The sequence below is a fragment of the Dermacentor albipictus genome, chromosome 1 (genome assembly GCF_038994185.2).
Source record: "Dermacentor albipictus isolate Rhodes 1998 colony chromosome 1, USDA_Dalb.pri_finalv2, whole genome shotgun sequence".
NCBI classification, from domain to species: Eukaryota; Metazoa; Arthropoda; class Arachnida; order Ixodida; family Ixodidae; genus Dermacentor; species Dermacentor albipictus.
The window spans coordinates 156,122,943-156,147,026 of NC_091821.1; the positions used below are offsets into that span (position 1 = coordinate 156,122,943).

General features: G+C 42.4%; 1 protein-coding gene across 7 annotated transcripts in view; it reads left to right on the forward strand.

Moving 5' to 3' along the window:
- Positions 1-23,794, forward strand: part of ush (Zinc finger protein ush) — a 484,642-nt gene extending 460,848 nt beyond the window's left edge. For all 7 annotated transcript variants that reach the window (XM_065449974.2, XM_065449979.2, XM_065449980.2 and 4 more), the window contains exons 3-7: positions 1,441-1,561; positions 4,726-5,077; positions 6,144-6,424; positions 9,687-9,851; positions 15,139-23,794. In XM_065449974.2, the coding sequence (XP_065306046.1) occupies positions 1,441-1,561; positions 4,726-5,077; positions 6,144-6,424; positions 9,687-9,851; positions 15,139-17,525 (3,306 nt within the window). In that variant the 3' untranslated portion in view covers positions 17,526-23,794. The remainder of the gene's footprint in view (positions 1-1,440; positions 1,562-4,725; positions 5,078-6,143; positions 6,425-9,686; positions 9,852-15,138) is intronic.
- The last annotated feature ends 290 nt before the right edge of the window (positions 23,795-24,084 follow it).

Here is a 24,084-nt window from a genome sequence, read left to right on the forward strand (position 1 = left end):
ACAAACCTATGGTTTATATAATTTTGCCACCTCACAGTGTGTATGCTAAGCATTACCTCACATACATATGCACAATGCCATTTACCACCTTTAAATGTGATACAGCTGAATGCTCGAGCCAGTCTAAAGTAACATGCAGGTTTGGGCAAGTTGATGGTTGTAGACCTTTTATTATAATCTAGCACACAACAAGAGACAAAGAACATGGAATAAAGAAATTACGTATGTTGTTTCATTTTCTTTCAAGCCCTTTTTTCTCATTTGTAGTTAAATGAAGAAATAGATGATGTCATGCTTACACTGCCGTAGGGCTATCAACAGATGCTTACTTGAACTGGGAGGGAAAAAAAGGGCATTTAAATGCTCTTGCACAGAATGGGGCTTAGTAAGACATTTTTCTTGAGGGAGGGAGGTGAAATGTACTGTGGTGTGACTATCAACTGAACTGGAGGACCAGGGATGTCAATGCAGTTTGCAATCCCTCTCCCTTCACAATACTCCTGAAAATTGCTTACCGTAATGCTTGGCTACTGGTGCGCCAAGTGAAAAAATGCAACACTAAGGCTGCAGATCTGATGCAAATATACAGGCGGGGACAAAATAATAATGGATCTGCAAGCCTGCGCCGAATTGCATTTTTGCACCCTATGACAAAGCAAACACCTGGTGTCGAGACCTGACATTGTGCATGCACATCCCTTCAAGCCTATGTACCTGCCAATGTACCCACTTCTAGCCCGCTCGCTGTCAGAGTTGTGATGATTGAAGAAAATTGCGCTAGGAGAGTGGTGTCTATATCAGCCAGTGAAGAGTGTGGTGCATTGTCACACATCACAATGGCCGAAACAGACACCGCTTTCCTAGCGTAATCTTCTACAATCATCACGATTCAGACAGCAGGCTGGCGAGAAGTGGACATATTGGCAGGTAGGAGAGCTTGAAAGGGCACAAGAATACAGTTCGGCATGCGCTTTCGGATCCCGTATTATTTTGTCCCTGCCTGTACACAAAACTCTGCACAGATCTTAGTCATATTTGCAATTAAATATATGATTGCTGTAGAGACTATATTTTCAAAATCGAGGATGCTCATAGATTGCTCGTATTTCGTAATGTTTGATGAATGGCTAATGAGTGCATCACTTCTGCACACACATGTGTGTGTTATTGTCAAACGTACACATAGCATTATTAGTTTAATGCCAAATGTCGTTGCTGAGGAGATATTATAATTTGAGTTTGTTTTGCAAACTTTTCCATTTGTGTAAGTTTATTGTATTTTCTCATATGCATTTTTTTTTCATTCATTTATTAATTCATTCAATCATTGTTTCGGTAAAAAAGTTGCACATATAAGGCATCAGGAAGGCTGTATTGAAAATCTGTAGAAAAGCTTTTGTTATTTGGGAGGATAAATGGTTTTGGCTGTCTGGCATGCAGATACAGAGCAAAGAGGGCAGTGCCACCTACCTGAAACTGAAGGAGGCAGCTGGTAGCTGGCTGAAAACACTGCGGCTTGTCCAGGAGAAAGAAAGTGCTAATGCAAGCCTTTCTCTTGAAGGTCAGTCATTTTTGGCATCTTGTTCGTTATTTGTTTTGTTCTTAAACAGACTACGCACCGGAAGTAGCAGGTGGATTAGTTTGAGCACTAAATTTTGAAGCACTAAAATTTTACCTTCTATTAAATGTTAGCCTATTTGCATTAATTAGTATCGGTAATTTAATGTCGTCTGGCACACAAGCACTCCACTGCAAGCGAATGCTGGTACTGGACACTTGTGTTTGAGATTCTGTTCAGCTGCCTTTAAGTGATATTAAGGTGCAGTGCCATCAAACCAGGAAAGCTATGAGCAGGGTATGGCAAAATGAACAACACTTGTGATGAAATAGGTTCACACTGTTACTTGTAACCACTCCAGAATATGTAACTGGATATACTGTCGTTGCTCTGTTCTTCTCTGTCATGCTTCTTATTAGTTTAAGGTGGAAGTCAATTTTTTTTTTCCCCTTTCATTGATTCAAGAGTGCCACTGCAGATATTTTAGTAATGGGCTTGCCCACACTGCATACTTATGGCGAAAACTGAGGCTCAATGTCCAGTTTTTCATCCAGGACACCTCAGAAAGGCAAACTTCTTCATAGGCTAATTTTTGTGTTTGGAGCGTGCCGTAGACGCATCGCGGTGGCTTAGTGGCTATGCCCGTCTGTTGATGAGCACGGCGTTGCAGGTTCAATTCCTGGCCACCACGGTCACATTTCAATGGAGGCAAAATACAAGAACGCTGGTGTTCTTAGGTTTAGTTGCACGTTAACGAACTCAGTCTAGAGCGCTCCACTATGGTGTCCCTCATAACCCACTGCACAGTTTTGGCACGTTAAACCCCACAATGTTTTAATATGCCAGAGCCATGGCTGCGCGCATTATCAAAAGCTAAGTTCACATTTCTTGCTGTAACTTTGCATGTTCATTAGATGTTTAGACACTTGGTTGTTGTTCCTAGCAGAATCTGTTATCATTAAGTCGAACACTAGCTTTGTTTTATGTACATGAAATTTAGTCAGTCGAATGTAAGCATGTTGGTATCATGCTGGATAGGCATCCGTGCACAAAATTTCAAGTTCCTTCATTGGGCTGTGATAACAATATGAATAAAGATTATTAGGGACCATTAGAGTTTCATCTAGGAATCCTTTCAGTTGCATACCTCAGAGTTGCACGCCTCTGATGTTGGCCTCTGAGGCTTCTGTAGGCATTTTAATGAAATCTGTGAACTCAGAATTTTACTTAACTGGCCATAGTCACGTGGAAGTGTATTGCAGAAAGCAATTAAAAAAAAAAATCTGAGCACCATTCCTAATCAAAGCAGCCGAGCAGCTCCTGCTCACAAACTATAAAAGAGCCTGAAAATAATTTTGCGCACAAGTATAAGCTCACACATTGTTCTTGAATTTAGGTTGTTGGGAATCATTTCATTTATTTATCTTTTCAGCTCTATGTTGGGCTATTACACGGGTAGAAGCAAATGGTTACTGAAGTGCACTCAATATTAATTCAATAGTGAAACAAATGCTCAGTATCGATTATGCCAGGAAAAACGACATAACTTACTCATAAAAGCGACAGGCAAATAGTCATGGTGGAGGTTCAGAGAATATTGATGTGCTGGTGTAATTGAGAAAGCTATCTATGGTGGTGGTGGTGAGGTGGTGGTGAGGTAACCACAGCATCTGGCAGCATGTTTCATTGTGCAATGACTCTAGGAAAAATACTATTCAGAAAGCATTCATTTCACACTATTGGGCGGGGAATATACTTATTGTTTAAGCTGATGTCAGTGTGAAGAGTTGTAAGATGCACGGAATCACAAGTAGACTCATTTGAACTGAGAACAATTTGTTATCGGGTGTCAAATGTGACAGGAAGGAATGTGATGGTAACAAAGAGTAATTTGCCAAGTCAACCATAGTTTGCCTGCGTCCAGCACAACATTTAAACACATTCTGAATCACTATAAAAAATCTAGGCTTCTTTTTTGGATTTGTTATAATTCTCATTTGCTTTGACCCTGAACAACCTCCCCTACTTTTCTAATCATGGCTGTGAAAAAAAAGTAGAAGTGCTTTAATACATGTAAATATGGCACTTTGGCATTGGTAAGATTAAAATTTGATATGCTTGGATGCTCTTTTTTGCAGCCAGACTCTTGAACCACTTACCCACAGCAGTGGTCTCATTCATAGGCGTGCGCACGGTTGTTAGTTCCATGACCCATGAGGTTCTTTGATGGTTGCGTTTGCCTTTTTTTCTTGTGGGGGTTGTTTTTATTTTTTAGGAAGATGAAACTTTTTAGATGTCTTTGTTTGTGCTGTTAGGAGAATTTCGAAAAGAAAGAAAGCTACACATTTATGACTTTGCAACACTCAAAATTTCGTGGATACATGAACAGAAAGCCATTAATATTGTTTCTTTGTAGCAGTTTGTATCTCAGTGTCTGGTTGCAGGGCATTTAAAATGAGCTGTGGACATTACATTACAGCATATTGCGGTGTAGAAGTATGATAAGCAGGTACTGTATTGAATAAATATTATGTTCCATGCTGGCTTTTAATTTCTCATTGAATGTATGCAAAATGTCCCAGGTTGGATAGTGCGCAAAAAAGAAAGTGCAGCACTGCAGATAGTTTCGCCCCCTAATGAAAAGCCTCGTGCTCACCTAGGATGTCATTCCATTCCCAATGTCAGTGTTGCCTTAGACCAAAGAATGTATGTAATGTGTCTGGAAGACGCTAAGGTAATATAGTATGCAGAAGAACAGGCAGCCTCTATTTAAAGCTTCTAAAGCGTGTACATGGCCGCATGTTAGAATAAATCTCCTTTCTCCATGTCTGCATGCTCTCTTGGTTGCAGACTAGGCTGTCTGGAAAAAATTAGACATTCTCCTCACCTGAGGAGTACAGTGCATCTATGGCCAGAAGCAGTCTATGCTCCTTATCATTTTTTTTTTTTGCAGACTTCAGTGACTACTGTGTTACCTTTCAAATTTAGCTAAAAGACAGCAAATGTTCTTTCCATTTGATAAGTTTAACATTAGGTTTCACGTTAGTAGAAAGCGCAGGGCTAGAAAGCCACTGCATACTACATTCACGCTTCCTTGCTTGTGGAGCACTTGTCATTTCTTTGCAGCATTTTGACCTACGAATGTTTGGATTTTTCCTTTCGTGCAGGTGATGAGGTGTGGTGCAACCTGACACGTGACATTGCAGCAGACACAGAGCTCCGGGCTCATTTCACTGCATCTCCACGAAACAAGCAGATATTACCGAGTGCTGAGAGTCCGGCTGATGCCCTGGGTGATGACATTGACGTTGTTGTCGATGACACTGATAATCTAGAGTCAGCTTCGTCTGCCGCAGAAGAGTTGAAGAATGGTGTGAGAAGCCCGCTAACAACAGTTTCCAGCTCACCTGTTCCTACTGTCTGTAATGGTCCAGATGTACCAGTAGTAGCTGATGATGAGCAGAAAGCACCTGATGGTGCAGAAAACAGTGATCATGCTGAAAAGGCTGAGTCACCAAGGTAATTGCTTTTCATTTCAGCCAACATGTTTAGTAGTTGTCTAAACTAATCACAAAGGCAGCATAGCGTATAAATGTTTACGAGATAATTGTGGCGTTGTTGGTACATGACGAGAGTACTAGCGCAAAAATGACAGAAGTACAGAGGAGGTTGTGTGTGTTTCTTCCCTCTGTCCATGTGTCATTCTTGTTCTATCACTCTGTCATCATAAATTTTTAGTGCAGTTTCCTGTATTACAGTCAACATACTCTTGATAAATATGAGCGAGATGAGTAAGGCGATTCGAAGGCTTGATTTTGTTTTTTTGGTTATAACCATATGAACAGACAGACAATGAGGTCAGCCATAAATATAGTGCACCCACCAAAGTATTCTAAATGTACAGAAAGAATTTAATTACTTGAGTGATGCCCTTGTCTTGTTTCTTTGTGTGTGGGAAGTCACTAGTGAGCCAAAGATTAAGCTTGATTGATATTACATTTTCGTGTTTTTCTAACTCTAAAAAAAATGTTAAAATTTTTGTTGAACCCCTCTATTTATATTGCCATTTTGCCATTTTAATTTAATAAAAAGTTGAAATGACAATAAATATAGAAGACTGTCATAAGCAGGTGATGGCTCCTCCTTTTCTATCAGTGCACATTACTATAATTAAAAAAGCCTAAAAATACTGAAATAATGCTTTGCTAATAACGGTGCAGTATTTGCAGGAACACAGAAACAATAGTCGAAATGCACTATTTAAGTAGTGAATTTTGATCATTGATGTATGTTTCTGTTTCCGCAAATACTACAGTGTTAATAGAAATTCAAGTGGTGCTTAGTGTAGAGTGGCATCTTTGGATGCTTCTTAGACTGCCTTGCTGCAAAGGGTACCATCTTGCAAGATCCTACCCTCTGCAGTTTTATGGTTCGGTGGCTGCCTGCATACTTATGTGTGTTAGGTGGCATGCCTGCATACTATGTGTGTATACGTGCATAAGTGCATGTGCGTGTGTGTGTGAGTGAGAGGTTATTGAAGGTTTCCCAGGAGTGGGCATTCTTTTCTTTCTTCATTTTTTTACAGTGAATTTTACAGTGAAGTGGCACAACAGCCTAGTGAAATGACGCGAATTCAAGTAAAGATGGAAGCCTGCAGTCCTGCTGCAATTCCAAGTGGCCAGTCATCTGATGACCTGCCCTCTGATGATCCAGATGGGGACTCTAGAGCCACAAAGAATGACCAGCTTGCTGCAGTAGCTTCCAAGAAAGCTGATTTGCACCCTGAACACATAAATGGTTACAGCCCTCTGGCTGGCACAAGCCCCTCCATGCTCTTGCAGCGGCCTGCTATTGTTGTTCAGCAAAGTAAGTTCAGCTTGTTATATCTCTGCATTGCCACACAGGCACTGGGAATGGCATAAAACGTCTAATGTCCCAAAGAGACATTAACCTGAACTTCAGTTTTGGATGCATGTTGTAGACTACATTGTACCATTCTGTGAGGGTCAAGAGCTCGAACTTATAAAACACAGAAACAGAGGGAATGGCTGGCAACTCTGTCTACATTGGTATGAACGGCTGTGAGTTATGATTCAGTAATGACCATGTGGTTGAATGATACCTTTGTATTTTTGTAGACCATACCGAAATGCAGTGTAAGCATTCAAACATGGGGTTCATTCTGTTTCTGTAGAAAGTATACTTGTGCTGTATTTGTATCTGTGAGGCTTAGAAAATCCAAGAATAAACAAGTCACGGCACTAGTCCTTACAAATAGCACACTGATCAATGGCTTCATGTGAAACTTGGCCTGTGCTCCTTGCAGTACAGTAGCCTGTAGTGCACTTTAAGTGGTACATTGACTCCACATCAGGAAGTGAATTCGAAACCATGGAACAGTGGAATCTCATTAATTTGAGCCTGCTTAATTCGAACTCGTGGTTTAGTTGAACTGACACTGGTGGTACTGTCAAAATTGTGCATATTTCAGTGTGTGAAAGCACCCAGTAACTTCACTGTGTAAGCATTTGCAACGGTTAATTTGAACATACTGCAGCACTGACTGTGCTCTCAGCAATGCACCAACTCAAGCAGTGGTGCTTCTGACCCCACAGTGCAGCCGAGCACTGATTGCTGCTTCTGTCTCCCATTGCAAGTGCCGTATTTTGGCTTATAACTCGTAGCAAAAATTTTAAAAATTTGATAGTAAAGTCAAGGTGCGGGTTAAATGCGAATTCAGCCTTGAGGTGAAACTTCGCACCAGAAAAAAACAACTACATCAAAGGTCGCATTTCTCATCAATCACTCCGCATCTTACGACAAGCCCCGCATTCGTCTGAAAATCAGATCACCCTCGTCTGGATCCCAGCACACGCCGGCGTTGTCCACCCGCACCTCACCAACCTCAACGAGGTTACACACTCCGTAGCACGAGGACTAGTCAACCGTGCCGGAGACGGTGCAGGTGCACCCGCAGGACGCGACCGCCTTACAAGATACAACGACCTTGTAAAGTCATTTTACCTCGCAAGAAGAATCTTCCCCACCCCTCACTGCAAGTTAAACAGGGCACAGGCAACCACCCTTCGCCTGTTACAGACGAATACATACCCCTCCCTCACACGCTATCACACTATATACCCCGACATCTACCCGAGCCAGACGTGCAAGGTCTGTAAAACTGAATCGGCAACACTCCCCCACATGCTATGGGAGTGCAAACACCAATACCAAGACCTTAATCCCGTGACCCTCTCGTCGAGATGACACGCCGCCCTGCGCAGCTCCCACCTCGACGACCAACTCTGGGCGACCCAGCAGGCCTACGAAGCGGCGAAGAGGCAAGACCTCGACGTCCCATCGTGGGAGGCCTAGGCCCAGCCGACAAAACTGCTGGTGCTTATTAAAGTTCACTCTCTCTCTCTCTCTCTTAGAAGTGTGGCTTAACAGCAGTACTCGTTGCGCTGCCATGAAGCCACACTTCCGGAACTCTTCACTCGTGCGTTAATCATGCACATGTGCCGCCTAATGCAGCGCTGCACATGAGACCTCCTTTCAGTTTGCTTCCTTTAATTCGAACTTCGGTTAATATGCCCGTCCTGGTGCCACATTAAGAGTGCACCAAGTTGCACTTGCTAGCATACATAACGTACGTGGAATACCTGATAGGTCATGAGCACTTTAGAACGATGACACATACATGTTGACGTATGTAGTAAAAGGCACCTTCACATTGAAAGCATAACAGCATGTATGTGGCAGTCCCACATTGGGGCAGGCTTAACCTATTTAATTAAAATGGCCCAAAATAAATTGCTGCTGAAAAATGAGAAACTGTCGAGTTCCTTGTCTTTTGGCTAAAGCAGCTTCTTGTGCTGCTTCACGATTCACAGATTGATGGACCACCCCATTTGGAGCCATCTCTGTAGTGTTACACAATGCATCAACCCAGAGCGCCAGTGTAAGATGCCACTGAGACACATCCGTGGGAATGACGTCATCACTGACCCAATACAATAAATGGCTCTTTGCCTTACACATGCCCTCCTCTCCACCTTGCCCTTCTTACAGCCTCTCTTCTCAGTCTAGCCACTGCAGTATTACAACCCATACAGTTTTGCAAAGAAAGTTTGGCTTTAAACTTGTATCAGGGAAACTAAAAGAACAGAGTGGGCATTGTGCAGAATACTCTAGAAGTTGCAAAATTGTGGGGAAATTGCAGAGATTCGCAAGAAAGTATCAAATTAACATTAATTAGAGTGAGCTACAGAGATTATATATACAGAAATATGAAAGCTATAGTTCAATGAAAACATAAATGTTGCACTGGGACAAAACTTAGCAAGGATATGAGCACATTCCAAGATATCTGTGGTAAAGCTTTCAGGTGTGTAGACCAATTAAGGGAGACAGAAGTTTAAAAAAACCAAGGGGGACCACTTGAATTCTTTGTAAAAGAGTGAAAATTTTGTGTTTCTGTAAGCAGCACAGCAAATGTTTTGAGCTGAAACTTTATCCTGGTATAGTTGAAAACTTATTCATGCCAATGTGGCTGCCGAAAATTGCTTTATGGTGGAGGATAGCTCATGCAAGCAGTGCGTGTCACAGGAAAGTAGTGTCCAAAGGCTGCAGCGAATCATGGCTGCATGGCCCTCTTTGGCAAGAAAGTGTGACAGCTTTTGTGGACTTTGACTGACAATTCTGAAAAGTTACGTAGGTCTGCTGAGAGGGCACATAATTGTTGTTCACAGTAATTTAGTTAAGGGAGTCATAGAGTCACTTTAGTATGTGTTTGGCACTTATACGAACTGTTTATACATAATTAAAAAATGTATCATTCTGAGCTTGTGGTATTATATTATCTATTATGCTTGTATACGGTTATAGTTTTGTTTGTTTGAACAACTGCTATTGATTTTAGTGGCAGTTTTATCTCCCAGAATAATACCGTAATACCAGAAATTTTTTGTACAACCATTCTCATCTGTAATGTCGTTCAACCTTTAGGATATAATGAATAAATAAAATAGAAAAGCTTATTAATATTAAGACTTGGCAAATGCTTAGTCAGTCTTGAAATCTGTTTTGTATTGCCAGTTTGTTGAGGATGGCTACTGAATATTTGCAGCATTCGAGTGTGGTATGTGCGGCATCCAATTCAGCAGTGGCAAAACACTGAAAGCCCACCAAATGTTCTACTGTTCTCGGCGAGGTGAGAAAGCTGCCTTTATACCAGCTCGATCACAGACTGAAGTTACCGAGGATTGCCAGCCCCCTGTCTCGCCCAACCAGCGTGAGTACCAGTATTATAGTACTCATTTCTTTTAGGTGCTGCTTGGTTCCATGTTTACAGTATTGCACCAAACCTGTACAGTTTTGTAGGGGAAAGATTGTAGTGCACAGCGTACAATCCTTTCTCTTCTTAGAGAATGACCAACACAGGTAGCATACAAGAGTATATATGTTGCTCCACTTCGTTGTTTGCATGGTTTAGCAATATTTGTCTGGTGCTTAATTATGTGTGCTGTACAAGTCACATTGTTTGAAATTGCCATATTTTGAACTCTCACAGGGGAGATAACGTATCTTGTTACCATGAATCATAACACACATGGTACAGTTAAGCCTGCTTATAATTTCCGTTCTTAGACTGAACTCTTGGTGCAAACAGTTTTTTATTATCGAACATTTTGCAAGAAACCTGTGGAGAATTGCGTACTTATAATGACTTGGTTATTGAACCAGTTCAGCTAGGATGACTGGAACTAACTGCAGCCTAGCGACAACACAACTACTCAATGCGTACGCTAGGGCAACAGAGGAAGCCCTGCAAGCTTCCAAGGTTGGCTTAACGGCATGATTGATGTGCAGGAAAATGCTGGCTGCAGTTATTAGGGTTGCTTCAAATTTCAGGGTCATTCACCTTGTGCATCCTTTGCTCCCACACAAAGTTTCTTCTGTGCCCAGCTTGCAAGAGCAGCCTACAGACAAGTGATAAGCCAAGTGTGGAATGGAGCAGATTTTCAGTATGAAACTTTGACTGCAAAAAAATCTATTGTACGGTGCTACCACATATGCAGCACACTTGTGAGCATGTGAATGGCATGGCAGCTTACAGGAGTGCAATAATTGGGTTCGTGCCAGCTAGCAGACCTCAGTGATCCATTATTGGTAAAAAGAGCACTGTATCACTTATCTTCCATTGTAAAACATTGACCTCGCAACTTGTTGAATCGCTGATAATTTGTTTCCTGAGCAGATGCAGTTGTAATGAACCTGTTTTATAGGAAAGTATTTTTTATCTGTGAATTGGTTTTTAGTTAGTGGACTGGACTAAATTAGGAATGCGTTAAGCTGCTAAACTAGTATAGTATTAGCTCTTGCGTTGGGTTAGATAGAAGCTAAGTGGTCATGCTACATAGGCAATAGGCATACTTTGTTGAGTTTATTTTTCAGCAAAGAACGTCGGCATTCAGTGCCAGCTGTTGGTAATCTTATTGTAGGTTCATGGGTTACACTATGTTGGGCTGCTTTGTGAACAATTTCTCAATTTTGGACAGTTAACATCGTCATGAAACTCTGAATCTATCTGCACAACCATTTTCATGTACAGTCGACTTTCATAATTCGATAATGACGGGACCGACGAAACTGCTCGAATTATCGGGCGGGTTGAATTAAACAATAAGCAGAAAAAAAATCCGGAACACGCCGTTGATTCACTGGGTAGTATTTGCCTTTAAGGAGGTATGGTAGGATAAATGGTACATGTTAGTTTTAACGTAATATATTATAAATGGCCGCAGATATTCGCATCAAATTTCATGCGCTTACAAACGATGCTCTTGGGTACAACACGAGACACTTTGTTTGTGTCTAAATGGTGTGCCTTTCCTGTGGCCCACTTCCAAAATTTCAGGTGTGTCTAGTCATTTGATGTACCTTTTCTCTGCAACCACGCAGAGGAATGTGGTGATATTACACAATGTCATTCTAAATACCGATAGATTTTATCTGAACTAAAGAGATATCATATCCACTTTGGGGTCTGCACCCCCCCAAAAAAAATCTCTGCTTGCACAAAGCCACAAGGGGGGTTTCTTGCATTGTAAATTTTTCCAGTGTTCTCATTCATATTATCAGAGATTTATTTAGTTCAGAATATTTATGAGTGGTTGTAGTACATGTGTACAAAGTTTCACTGGGATGGGAATAATACTTTCTGAGAAAAAGTACATTGAATTTGAAAAATTAATTTTAAAAATGCAATTTGAGAAAAATGAAGTTTTATATTCGAGTACTGCTTGTGGATGCTCAGAATGCCCCAGGAGAATACATTTCACTGCTGAGTTTCTTGTAGGTGTCTACAAAATCCTTCCTAGTGTTCTTTTTTATCCGTCATTCTTCCTTGCTCTCGGCAGACTCATAGAATTCTGCCCTGTCAACAGGCTCTTTGTCCATCCTGTCGAGGGCAATATTTCAAAAGAGGCTTGGAATGGACCAAGGGCCTCCAGAACAGCTTCTCGTGCAGAATTACCGTCATTGTAGTAGGCTACAGCATTGTTAGTTGCCGTCTTAAATGTGTAAGCACTGACAAAGTTTTCTTAGGGCAGCGGCACCAGATGAGTTGGTTGAGCGACTCATTGGTGTTCTGTGTTCCTCCATGAATACATTTGCTCAGAAGACCGATTACCTTTGAAAGTCCTCTTTCTGCTCCATTTACGGGACGATCGCGCCATCTTCTGGGGGAGTAATACGTTTGAAACTGGAAACAGAGGCAACCACGACCACGTAAGCATATGCAAGAGTTTGACGTAATAGTTCTTTTTTACAAAGGGCTATTACGTCAAACTCTTGCTTCGAATTGTTAACCAATTCGACTTCACCCTGCCATCTGCTATCCACCTGGTTAGCTCAGACGGTAGAGTGGCTGCCCCAGAAAGGCGGTGGTCCCTGGTTGGAGCCTCAGAGCAGGACAAATTTTTCATCAACTGCGGTGGTTTTCTCTCGAAGAACCCGTATGGGATTCCTTTATGGCAATTGGTACGATTGGGTAGATGTGTCATTTTCTTTTAATTAATATATGATGTTTTAGTACAAATCATTTACTCACCACACACACACAAGTAAAAAAAACCACTTTATAACGAAGAAAACCGTGAACGACAATGATAAACAAACCGACCTTCGGCCGCCATTTTTAGACGCCAGGGCGTGCGGCACAGTTCGGCGCGATATTTGAACCGCTTTGAGTGGGCTCTCGAGGTCGCGCTTTCGCAGGTTTGTTTCTCGTAGTGCAGTCAATTTTTCTGTGCCAATATTGCAAATTCGACTTTGTTTTTTTTATAGGGAGGGGCCGGGGGTTACAATACCATGCCTTCTTAAAGTTCGTTTCGCCGCAATACATCCGCGTTATGCGTCTAAGCATACCAAGCGGGAAAAGGTGTCTCTGTTGCAGGACATAGTACGTGTTCTTTAATTTACACATGCACATGCGCCGTATCCGGGCACAGTACGAACACCGAGACTCCTAATAAATTTACAGGCAGTACTTGAGAGTTTTACCTAGACCCCCGCTCTTTTGATGGCTTTAAGTGTCCCCTCGACTTTCTGGGCTTTTTCTTCTTACTGCCTTCTTTTTCGTTAGCGTTGCGAAAATACAAAATATTTTTCTATGCTTCTAGGCACAGCGCGTACGCGTGCGTATAGTTAAGGAACGCTAGCCACTGTTAACGGTCTCATATACGAGACGCGCATGGCGGGTGAAACGAGGGCTCAAATCGCCACTTCCTATTCTTGGTATCTTCACCGCATAACAGGGATGTATTACGGCGAAGCTGAGAAGTCAAGTTTGAATTATTCGGCGAAGGCCAATTTCGAGATCGGAAGTTTGTACTCATAGAAATGCATTAAAGCTGGCTGGGACCTTCGCTCGGTACCGAATTAACGGAAAAATCGAATTAACCGGAGTCGAAAAAGCGGAAGTCTGCTGTATATATGGACTGACCGTAGTGTCATGCATTGGTTGTCAGGTTGGTGTTAAAAGCCAAATGGTGACACTCTGCTGTTTCCGTAATGTAACCCTATGTAAACAGCAAATTAGAACCAGGAGAAAGACCTGGCATAATATTTACATAGTGACAGACATGCCAAGAAATGCCATTCAAATTCATATGGTAATTGTCAAGTGCTTTCTTCAAGGTTTAGGTATAAAAATGTAGCATGGGCTACAATACTTAGGTCACAATGACCTGCAGTATTGTGAAATAAATATTGTTTGTAGTTGACTTCTATTATTCCACCTTTAAGAGTTTAAGAGGCCAGTGTAATTGATTGATTGATGAGTCGAATTAAAAGAGCAAACAGAAAAAATGCCCAAATGCACCATTGCTAATGTGGCAGTATTTACTTGATTCTAACGTGCCATGAATCAAACCTGCTTCCAATTTTTATAATTGAAAAATAGAAAACAATGTGCATTGAAATCTAACACGTTATTTTTATAACAAAGATTAGCATGCCTCCCATTCTAGTTAACAGAAAAGAGATAAAACTTGCTGAGTTTACTTTCACAGAATATAAATTTTATTTACACTTATGCCTGCCATCGTCACTCCAAGATCTTTATAAGTATGTTGTCATAACTATGTAACTATAACATGGCGTCCTGTTTGTGATCCACGACAACTTTGCAACCATCACGAATAGAATGGTAGCTCCGACATGCTGAAAACATGTGATGTGGCCCCGTTACCGGTAGCCTAGCACATAAAATAAGTTGTGTACATAATACAAAATAAGTTGTGACACATAATCGTCTATGATCACCAACGCATGGGAAAACTTGTTCTGGCGGCATGATAGTGGCGATATGCTGGTTCTGACAAGTGGCTACTGTCAACGCTGTGAACATGGTTTTTGTTTTGCATCTGATTGTGGTGGGCAGGCAATCTTCAGGCCCAATCTTGGGGAAAAAATGGTGTGCATTATAATCAGGTAAATACCGAGCTGCCATTTTTACTTGAAACACTGTTGAGTGCAGTCCAAAAAATCGATGTTCTTGCCAAGAGAGAAAGGGAGAGATCGTCTCTTTGGCGCATGCACTGTCTCCTAGTGCTGCCAAGGCAGACGCTGCAGCCATTAGAGTCACAATTAGAGTCACTTAGTGAGTGCATGTGTGTGCATGTGTTGCTAAAAAATAGTGTGCTGCTTACCTGTAAGACTGCTTCTCGGTGTACTCGGTTCATGTGATGATATGACTAAACCGTTTAGAGCATTGCACTAAACACATAAATGTAATATACGCAAGATTGAAAGTTGATTTATATCATAGTTCACATTGAAGCTGCTTTGATCTTAAGGATTCTTGTAAAAGGCTCTCACAATGTAAGAAACTCAGGTATTGCCCTCAAGAAATCCTGCCTGAAGGTGGATGTTCCTGCATGGCATGTAGTACTATTGTAACTTGACTAGATATTGAACAGAGCTTACATGTGTGTGCAGAGGGCTTCCCTCCATTCTGAAAGTTGAGGGATAGCATCGGTTGCCAGCTAATTTGGTGCTTTGCATTATCATCACAGGTTCATCGCCACGAGAGAATGGTGAAGGCGGAACAGAAACATGTGGTGTCCCAGCCAAGCGTCCTCGCCGGGAAGATGGATTATCACCCCCCAGCTCAGATGCTTCTTCAACAACCAGCAAATCTCCAAAGAGCAGTCGTACTTACCAGTGCAAGTACTGCTCTTATGCTTATGACCGGAAGGGGAGCCTCACACGCCACATGCGGCTACATGGTTCGCCTTCGTCCCCAACCAACACTGCTGACGTGCCATCAACAGCAGCTACAGAAGACATCTCAATTCCGCCAAGTGCTCGATACTGTGCCAACTGTGACATCCAGTTTTCTTCATACAAAACATTTACTGTACACAAGCAGTTCTATTGTGGCACGCGGCATGTACAGAAAGCCCCTGTGAGCATTGCCCCTGCCCCACCCCCAGTGCCAACGGTGTCCATAGCACCAGCTGCACCTGAGCAGGTTCTGCTTAACCAGCCATTATTTGCAGCAATATCTACTAACCCATTAATCCTTGTTCCATGTTCTTACGTGCCTGGAAATGGCCTCGTTCCTACAACTGGCGGAGTTCTGCGGCAAGATGTGGCTCCATCTGTGGCTCCAGCAATTGTTTGCCCCCAAACTGTCACTGTAGCACCTGCAGCCTTGGTGACATCTGGTGGCTCGGTAACCCCTGCTGCATCCACTCCTGCTGAGCCATGTGAAACGAAGGAAAATGGCACACAAGCAAAGGACCCAAGCACTGAAGGAACTGCTGCAAGTGCGCCTTCCAGCAGCAGCAAAGCTAATTCACCGTGCATCAAGCAGGAACATGTGACAGAGACACCACTGGACCTAAGCCTTCGGAAGGAGGCTAAGGCTAGGCAGTCACCAAGGAACCCTTCCTCACCAGCTCCTGCTCCGCTAGAGGAGGCTTCAAACCCATCTACTATTGTAGTCAGTGCTATGGATCCACTACTGACACTTGGGGAACAGGTAGTTGTAAAGCAAGGAACCTCTCGCTGCCGTGAATGCAACATTGTGTTCTACAAACATGAAAATTATTTAGCTCACAAGCGCCACTACTGTGCTTCAAGGCAGCAGAAATTGGGGCGACTATCTTCACCATCTGGGGATGAAGGATCTTCATCAGAGCTTGCGTCTCGGTCACCATCAGCCAATGCAAGTGCTTCACCAGTGCCCGCTATTCCTGATGTCTTTGGCCAAAGGAGTGCTGGAGTTCAGTCACCACCTCAACCACTCTACCAGTTTTACTGCCTTGCATGTGGTATAAAGTTCACTTCACTTAGCAACCTTCAAGCTCACCAGACCTACTACTGTCCAAAGAGAGACGTGCTGAAAGGCCAAGTGGGTGTTGCAGCTGTCAAAAGGCCTACGGAGCTTTCGTGCGCACGATGTAGACTGTCTTATCCAACAGAAGAAGCCCTGAAGCAGCACCTTTGCTCTGCTGCTCTGCGCAAGTGTCCCTATTGTGATGTCTTCTGTCCAACGCAAATTGCTGCACAGCGTCACCTTGTGACCCACACAGGAGTGAGGGCATTTCGATGTGCAGAATGTGGTTACAAAGGCCATACACTTCGCGGAATGCGCACTCATGTTCGTATGCACCTGGAAAAAGGAACACAAATGCAAGAAGAGGCTCTCATTCTTTGTGTTGGTGCAGATGGGAACACACTTTGTCCTTGGAATGGCAGTGCCGGAGTGCCTGCAGCAGTGACTCCTGCCCTTCCACATACGAGTGAAACAACAGAAGAAGCCTCTGCCCGCTCTGGTAGCCCTCCTACTGCTACTACTGTGACAGAGGAGTCGAGCTCAACTTCAAGAGCATGCGAGGAACATCATCCCGCTCCAACAGAGCTTCTTCACTGGTGCAATCTGTGTGGCTACTCCTCCTCTTACAAGGGGAATGTAGTGCGCCATGTCAAGCTGGTACATCGTGATGTAGTTGCCACCTCAGCAGTTCATTCCTTCACAAGTGAGAAGCCTCGTTCCTCAACAAATGAGGGGCATCATTCTCCTGTGCCAGAGGTCAAGGTGGAAGAAGTTTCGGATGCAGAAGATGTTGCCACAGAAAGTGTGACCAAACTACAGTCGGACGTCACAATGTGTAGCTCTCCGGCTGCTGCTGAGACTACTTTGGTGGACGTTATTGCAACTAACTCAGCTGATACTGATGCTGCTGCTGCAATGAAACCAGTGCCACCTGTGGCAACACCAAAGAGCAAAGTCCATGGAGGAACTAAATACTGTAAGGCATGTGACATATCTTTCAACTATCTGTCAACATTTGTTGCACACAAGAAGTACTATTGTACTGCCCAAGCTCCGGACAGTGCAGACAGCTCGGGTGCAGCAACAGAATTAGAAGAGTCAACACCAGGGACTGCTTAAAAGACTAGCCTTTTTTTTCTGCCCTGTCCTCGTGGTGAATGATGGGAACTTCTCTGTGTTGAAGAAAACACCAAGGACAGGTGTTGGTGCTTTGCTGTGTGTGTAAATGAACACGAAGCCTTCTGTTCAGCTAAACAGCTCAGTAGGTGGAATGGTGTCATCATTTATGAAAAGGTGTGCATTGGCTTACTCTAGTAAGTGGAACTCGGCATTGACTGAAATGCTTTTTCATGGCTTGTGTTGGATTATGTTTGCAAAAGAAAACCTAAGTGCAGGGGTTGTACTGAACTAGCATTTAGCATGGGGCAAGATTTATGGCACCAGTGTTCACATAAGGTGTAAACATAGTAAAAGCCAGAGCAATGACCATGGCACATCTCATAATAGCACGACTGAATGTCCTTCATAAAGCATTTGTCTTTGCACACTGGCATTTATGGACACATGATCATCATCAGCAACTTGTCAAGCCATTTGAGAGGCTACCAAAGTGTTTGCTGGGATGCTCTCTCACTACCTTCTACCTGAAATAGCAGAATTTAAACTGCTATGCTAGGTAAATATTACTACTACAGTGCACTCCCAGCTGCCCCACCGACAGTTTGAAGCTTCTTGTGTATATGTGTCCATCTTAATGACAGTATTGCAGATTACTTGCAAGCTCACTGTCAACTGTGAACACTGGTGTCAGAGACATTTATACATGATTGCCGTTGAAGTAAAGCACGTCTGACTATTATGCTTCACCCAGCAGAAATTTTTGTCCTTGCCATTTAGTAACCCTTTGCGGTCATAAGCATTTACCCACTTCGCAGTTGTTCTGGTTAGGAACTATTTCGCACATTTTGGGTGCTGTACCGAAAGAGCACTCATGTGAACAAACATGTAGTGAGTGATTTATTTTCCAAAACTTTTATTTCTGAAGCTCCTGTACAGTGCACAGTCTCCAGCCAGCATGACATTGCGGGTGATCACCACAAGAATAATTTTCTGTAGGTTTCATTGTTGCTTTCTTCTTCAGTGCTCTCATTTGAGCATGTTTGCTGGTCATCTAGAAGTGGAACATATCCTTTCTCAGCCCTTATGGATTCACTAAACTCACGTGAGTTCTTTATGTATGCGGAGAAAACATTGCCATCATCTTGGTGCTTCATGTCATGAAAAGCATGCATGAATTTCTTCCAGTGGGCTGCTAAAAAAAGTTGCCCTTGTACGCATGTGCTGCGAAGTGCAATACAATAGCTGAAAAAGTTCCCTAAAGGTGCCACAACAAAAATAAAGAATAAAACCAGCACATGTTAGTGTGCGTGCATTGAGTGCTTTAAGACATGTGACGATAACAGATATTTTTGCATGTTGGGAGGGTCCTGATACATGACCGCAAAGGGTTAATTATTGGCTGTCACATATGAGTAAGGTTCTTTGCTTTACTGTTTTAACACACATGCAGTGCATGCACCTGGGCCCAGTCTGAACGTGAGAAACATTGTTCATACCTTCTCATAATGGCGACACAAGTAACAAAATATTGGTTGAAAAGAGAAGACTGTTTTTCACGTGACTTACGAACAAGGGCACCAAGGGCTGAATGAATTCATCTGCCAGTTCCAGCCCTATTGTTGTATGAAGGTAACATTGAGTTAGCTGGAGAAAGAAAGCGCTTGTTCCAGGTCAACACCTGAACGAGGCAGTGTCAACATGAGTGCACTGACGATGTAATGTGGCATATCTTATGTACATAGTATACATACTTGTATATCAGTGTGTGTTAGCACATTTACATGTAACCTTTTTTGTGTATGCATAGCAAGAACTATTGTAAGCTGTCCACTGTTAATTGAAGTATTCCACTGTTCTGTGCATTTTAAGTGCGAGTACTGGTAAGCAGCACTAATGTGCGCACGCTGTGACTCTTTGTTACCTTTACTGAAAATGCATGTATGTAAGCATCTTTCTTGGTCACTGTGCAGTTTTTATAGTGGAAAAAGCAAAGACAGGCAAAATCATGGGCAAATTTGTGACATCCAGCTAAAAAAAAGGAGAGAGAATGCCTGGCCTTAATTTTGTTGGCTATATACTGTTTATGCAGTTTGTGTGGTCATTTGTTGATGAAGCCAGAAGGTGTGCTTCATTCCAGTCAAGTCCATATAAGTTGTGCATTTGAACTGATCTAGTGGGTTAAGAGAACCCCTTAGGTGCAGCAGTTGCCCAGCCTATCTACATCAACACTTATTCTTCAATATATCTAGGCAAACATTATTTGCACTGACATTCTTAAGCAGAGGAGGCAGAACCCCCTCCCCCCCCCCCCCCAAAAAAAACTATATATATTGCACCAGGAAGCATTTATTTGAAAGTGGCAGCATAGCTTTCTAAGTTGTTTTGTTTGTGTTGCTAATTAAGAATGGCATTGTACTTGGAGCTGAATTCCTGATTTTATGTGCATTGCATAACCTTTAGAGGTCACCTATCACAACTTCTTTTCTGGTGCATTTCATGCATTCTTATTATTCAGCAATGAAAAGTTATGTCACACTTGTATACAATATACGGTGGTGGCATGCAACAAGTGTTACCTATGATAGTAGGACAAACACTAGCAAAGAAAATACGCTTATTAACTTATTAATGACTGAAAATAAAGGAGGACTGGTTACAGAAGGTGCTCAAGCTCGAGGAAGAAAATTTTATTTGCTATTGGAATGTAATGTACTGCCTATGTTTCTTGATCATTTACTTTGCCATGGGAGGAGGTTTTGAAATGCTGATACATAAAGTAAAGCATGCAGATTCACCATAATGGTGAAACATTTGTAAGAAGTACATGTATGGTCAGAATGACAGTTGAGGGACTGCTTGCATATCTATACTTCACTGTCATTGTGGTGGCAGTACCACATCTTTTCTCTATTCTCTTGTATTTTATTTGGCAGCATGAACTGTGAAAGTGTAATCCATAGAAAAGTCTTCACTTGGCTTCTGTGTCACCCTTACTGCAATGTAAATGTTTGCAATAGGGTACATGCATCTGTTGTTACATTGTAATGCTGCTTATTAGTTCCCCTGAATACGCAACACAGTAGATTCAGTATGATGCACTCAAGTTCTTTGTCAGGTAACACATGACACAAGGATATTGTGCAACAGTGCACCCTTCATGTTGTTGTGAACAGTGCAGAAAAGATAGTTCTAACATACTAGTGTGACATAATCTTTGATTGCCATCCCACACCTTTTATTGCGCAGTGCCATTGCATTTACATTCAACATCTTTTCTGCCTCGCCTTTGCCCATTGAAAATGTGAATTAGTGGAAATGTGTACCTACTGAATTTTCATGCATATGAAGTAACTTTCTCCGCTTGGCTGATGCATTCTTTAGGCATGATGCGCAGTGCTTGCAAGTGGTCAGTTGAGTTACTGTGATTAGATTCAGTTTAATCAAACTAAATTTATTTATGTGCAAATTTTTGCTTATAGTCAGTTATGCAACTACTAATTTAGACTTGTGTATTGACTGCTGCTCTTGCACATAGATATTTTCTATGCATTTCATCATACCTACTTATTACATGATGTGTTATTATGTTCAGAGAGGAAGGGGGGAAAAGAAGCAGAAAGAAGTAACCCTACATTTCAATGCATGTAATTGGATGCATTTCATGAAAACTGGCTGCTCATTGAATTATAACTTAATTCTATCAGCAGCAAAAGTAATTTTAAAAAGGCAGCTTTCGCAAAGCGAACATGCTGTTAGCATTGTTGAAACTACTACTATAAAAAAAGTCCTTATCAGGATTAAAATTGCTGTCACCCTTGTCAAGCATTGTACGCTGGCTGCATGGACCTGTTATCCAATCTGTTCTGTACAAAGAGCCTCACACGTAACGAAGTTGGTCCCTATGTCTGGTGTGGAATGCTGTCACAAAGTGATCAACTGTGCTCGATGAGCATGCATGATATGACATGATACGTCAGCTTCCTCACTCCGTGGCAGAGTGTTTACAAAATGGGCTCTGCAGTATGTCCAGGATGTCCAAACTTCGTGCATGTCCTAGATCCAGCTGCATGAAAAAGCACAGACCACCAACAAGATGTGTTGCACATTATCTATTCCACTTCACCTCAGTTGTGGCCAGTGGCCACCATATATACATATAGGCCATTGCAATAATGGGCAAAGCAAACATAGCAGCTTACTTGGTAGTCACCAGTTAGGTTACCCAACTATTGTTGGGTCTTGCTGACTTGCAACAGTGGGCTTGTTAGGTGTGCATAAGATGAGAAAGGACAGGCTGGAATTCTGAAAGTTGACTGTGCTTCTAATGGCAAATGGTGTTGCCATGCACTGCATGCTCTGTGCAAGTTCTAGGTTGCGATGCTTCCTTTTAGTACCGATCTTGCAGCATACATATGCTTGTCCCGGCAACATATATATACTACATCAGTGATCGACCATTGATGGAAATGTTCCGGGCAAATGGAACGTTGCTCGTCGTGGGCATACTGGCTTGCAGAACTTTGTGAGCATGGATGTTTTTTGTTGTGCATGAGGCTCCAAGAGTACCAAAGAATGGATCAATGACGAATGTCATATCAAGATAGCAAACTTCATTGCACTGTGAAAGTCACGAGCGAGGTGGAATGACTATGAAGCTGGTACAAAATATATATTAAGGTCACCCTTGAAAGCTTGCCTGTGCTAGTAATATGCCAACGTTAGCCTGTACTGCCTGTGAGCCTAAACGATAACTAAGCTGCAGATTGACTTTTCTTTCTTCCTTCTTTTTATTTTGATCACTCACTATGAAACCAATACCCACAAATTCATGCTCTAGTTTCTCGATCATGGGAAAATGAATATTCTTTTAGTACTGATACAGCACCTGACAGGTGCACCCCTTTTTGCATGACCATAGCTTCTGAGGATTGAATGGTTGTTCCATGCATAAATATATTGCTATTTGGGTGTTAACAATCTTTGTCTAAATAGTGTTGACGTGATACAGGCTCAGAAGCAGTTTGCAAGGAAGGATTCCAGTGCAAGTTCCAACAGTGTGTAATGGCGATGATTAAAGTGCTTCATGCTATGGTTCACTTGACTTGGCACAATGTGTGCACACATGCAGCTCTGCATATCATACGAAGCAGTGTGGAGGAGCTCCTGGCAACAAACTGGCATAGTAAATAGCATGGCCTCATCATTATAGATGGTCCTCCTTTGGAATGCATGTTCTTTGACCGAGGCTTCGTGACCACACTGCTTCAATCTCTACTGAGATTGTAAGTATCATTCAGTGCTGGCAGGAAAAGTGAACTGTAGTGGGTATTGCTGAAAACGGGCACCTTTGCCCTTGCTAGCTCCCGCTGTGTGTGCCACGCAGCAGAATCTGCCAATTGGCTTGATGCGGTGTGCTGTGCAGGTTAGTTGCTCTGTGTTACCACTGCATGTGCAGCTGTTCCTGTGGGATGCAGCCCTTTCTTCTGTAGCAATGCTGATAAGACCACGATCGGGAGTACCGGTGAAGTGTTTGCTTTTTGACTGCACTCTCTCTGAAGAGAAGTAGGGAATGCCTGTAGAGCATGTACCGAGTGCGTATAGGGGAGGATAGTGCTGGGCGGTGTGACGTGTGTTCTGCCTCTTGACTGTACTACCAAGCTTGTCGTGTATGTAGCACCAGCTTGTCTGTATTTCTACTAAATTATTAAGGCCTCTAGATGTGTTTTCCCGACCTGTCACAGGTGTTTGCAAGTGAACATCTGAACTAGTCAAACGTGTGATGATGACTATGATGGCGATGATGGATGTGTTGTTCGCAGGAAAGATGACCGAACGCAAAGTGTATCCCTAACCCGGTTTGAGTGATTCTTGGTGAATGCCATCACAACTGGCTGCAGTTCTGAAAGGTGCAATTGCATGCGCGAATGTTCTGTATAAAACATTGTGCGTACATATTATACATATCTATATACATATTACACACATCTAGATTTATGTGTTTTGAGAAGGTGCGTGTGTGTGTGTTTGTTTCTGTTCTCTTGCTTTCATCGACGTCTTCCAGAAAACTAGTCCGAAAAAGATGATGGGGGAGCTGCTGTTTTCCGCGGGTGTGTGTGAAATGCGAGCTTCTGCTCCACGCTAGCTGCGGTACACCTCCTGGGTGCTTGGCGCTGTCGGTGCTCAGATTGAGAACGAGCACATGTCGTGGTGAATGAATTTTATGGAAAAATGGTTATTAAAGTTGAGTTGACACGTGAAGTTCAAGAAAACTGTTTGCTCCTGTGTCTTCATTTCACAATAAGAACACCTAAAAGACGTGTGACCAAACAGAGTTTCAACCAGACTGGTAATTTCTCTTGGTTAGTTGTCAGTCAGTGCCTCATCTTTTAGGGGCAAATATGTCTTATTTATTTATCTGTTGCTAAATGTATGCATCATGTTTTTTAGGTCCCTCTAAATCCATTGAATTGTGATTTATTGCCTTTTGCCTGTGTAATATATGCTCACATACAATGTTGCAACAAATATGATGTATGGAAAAACAACATACAAACCCACA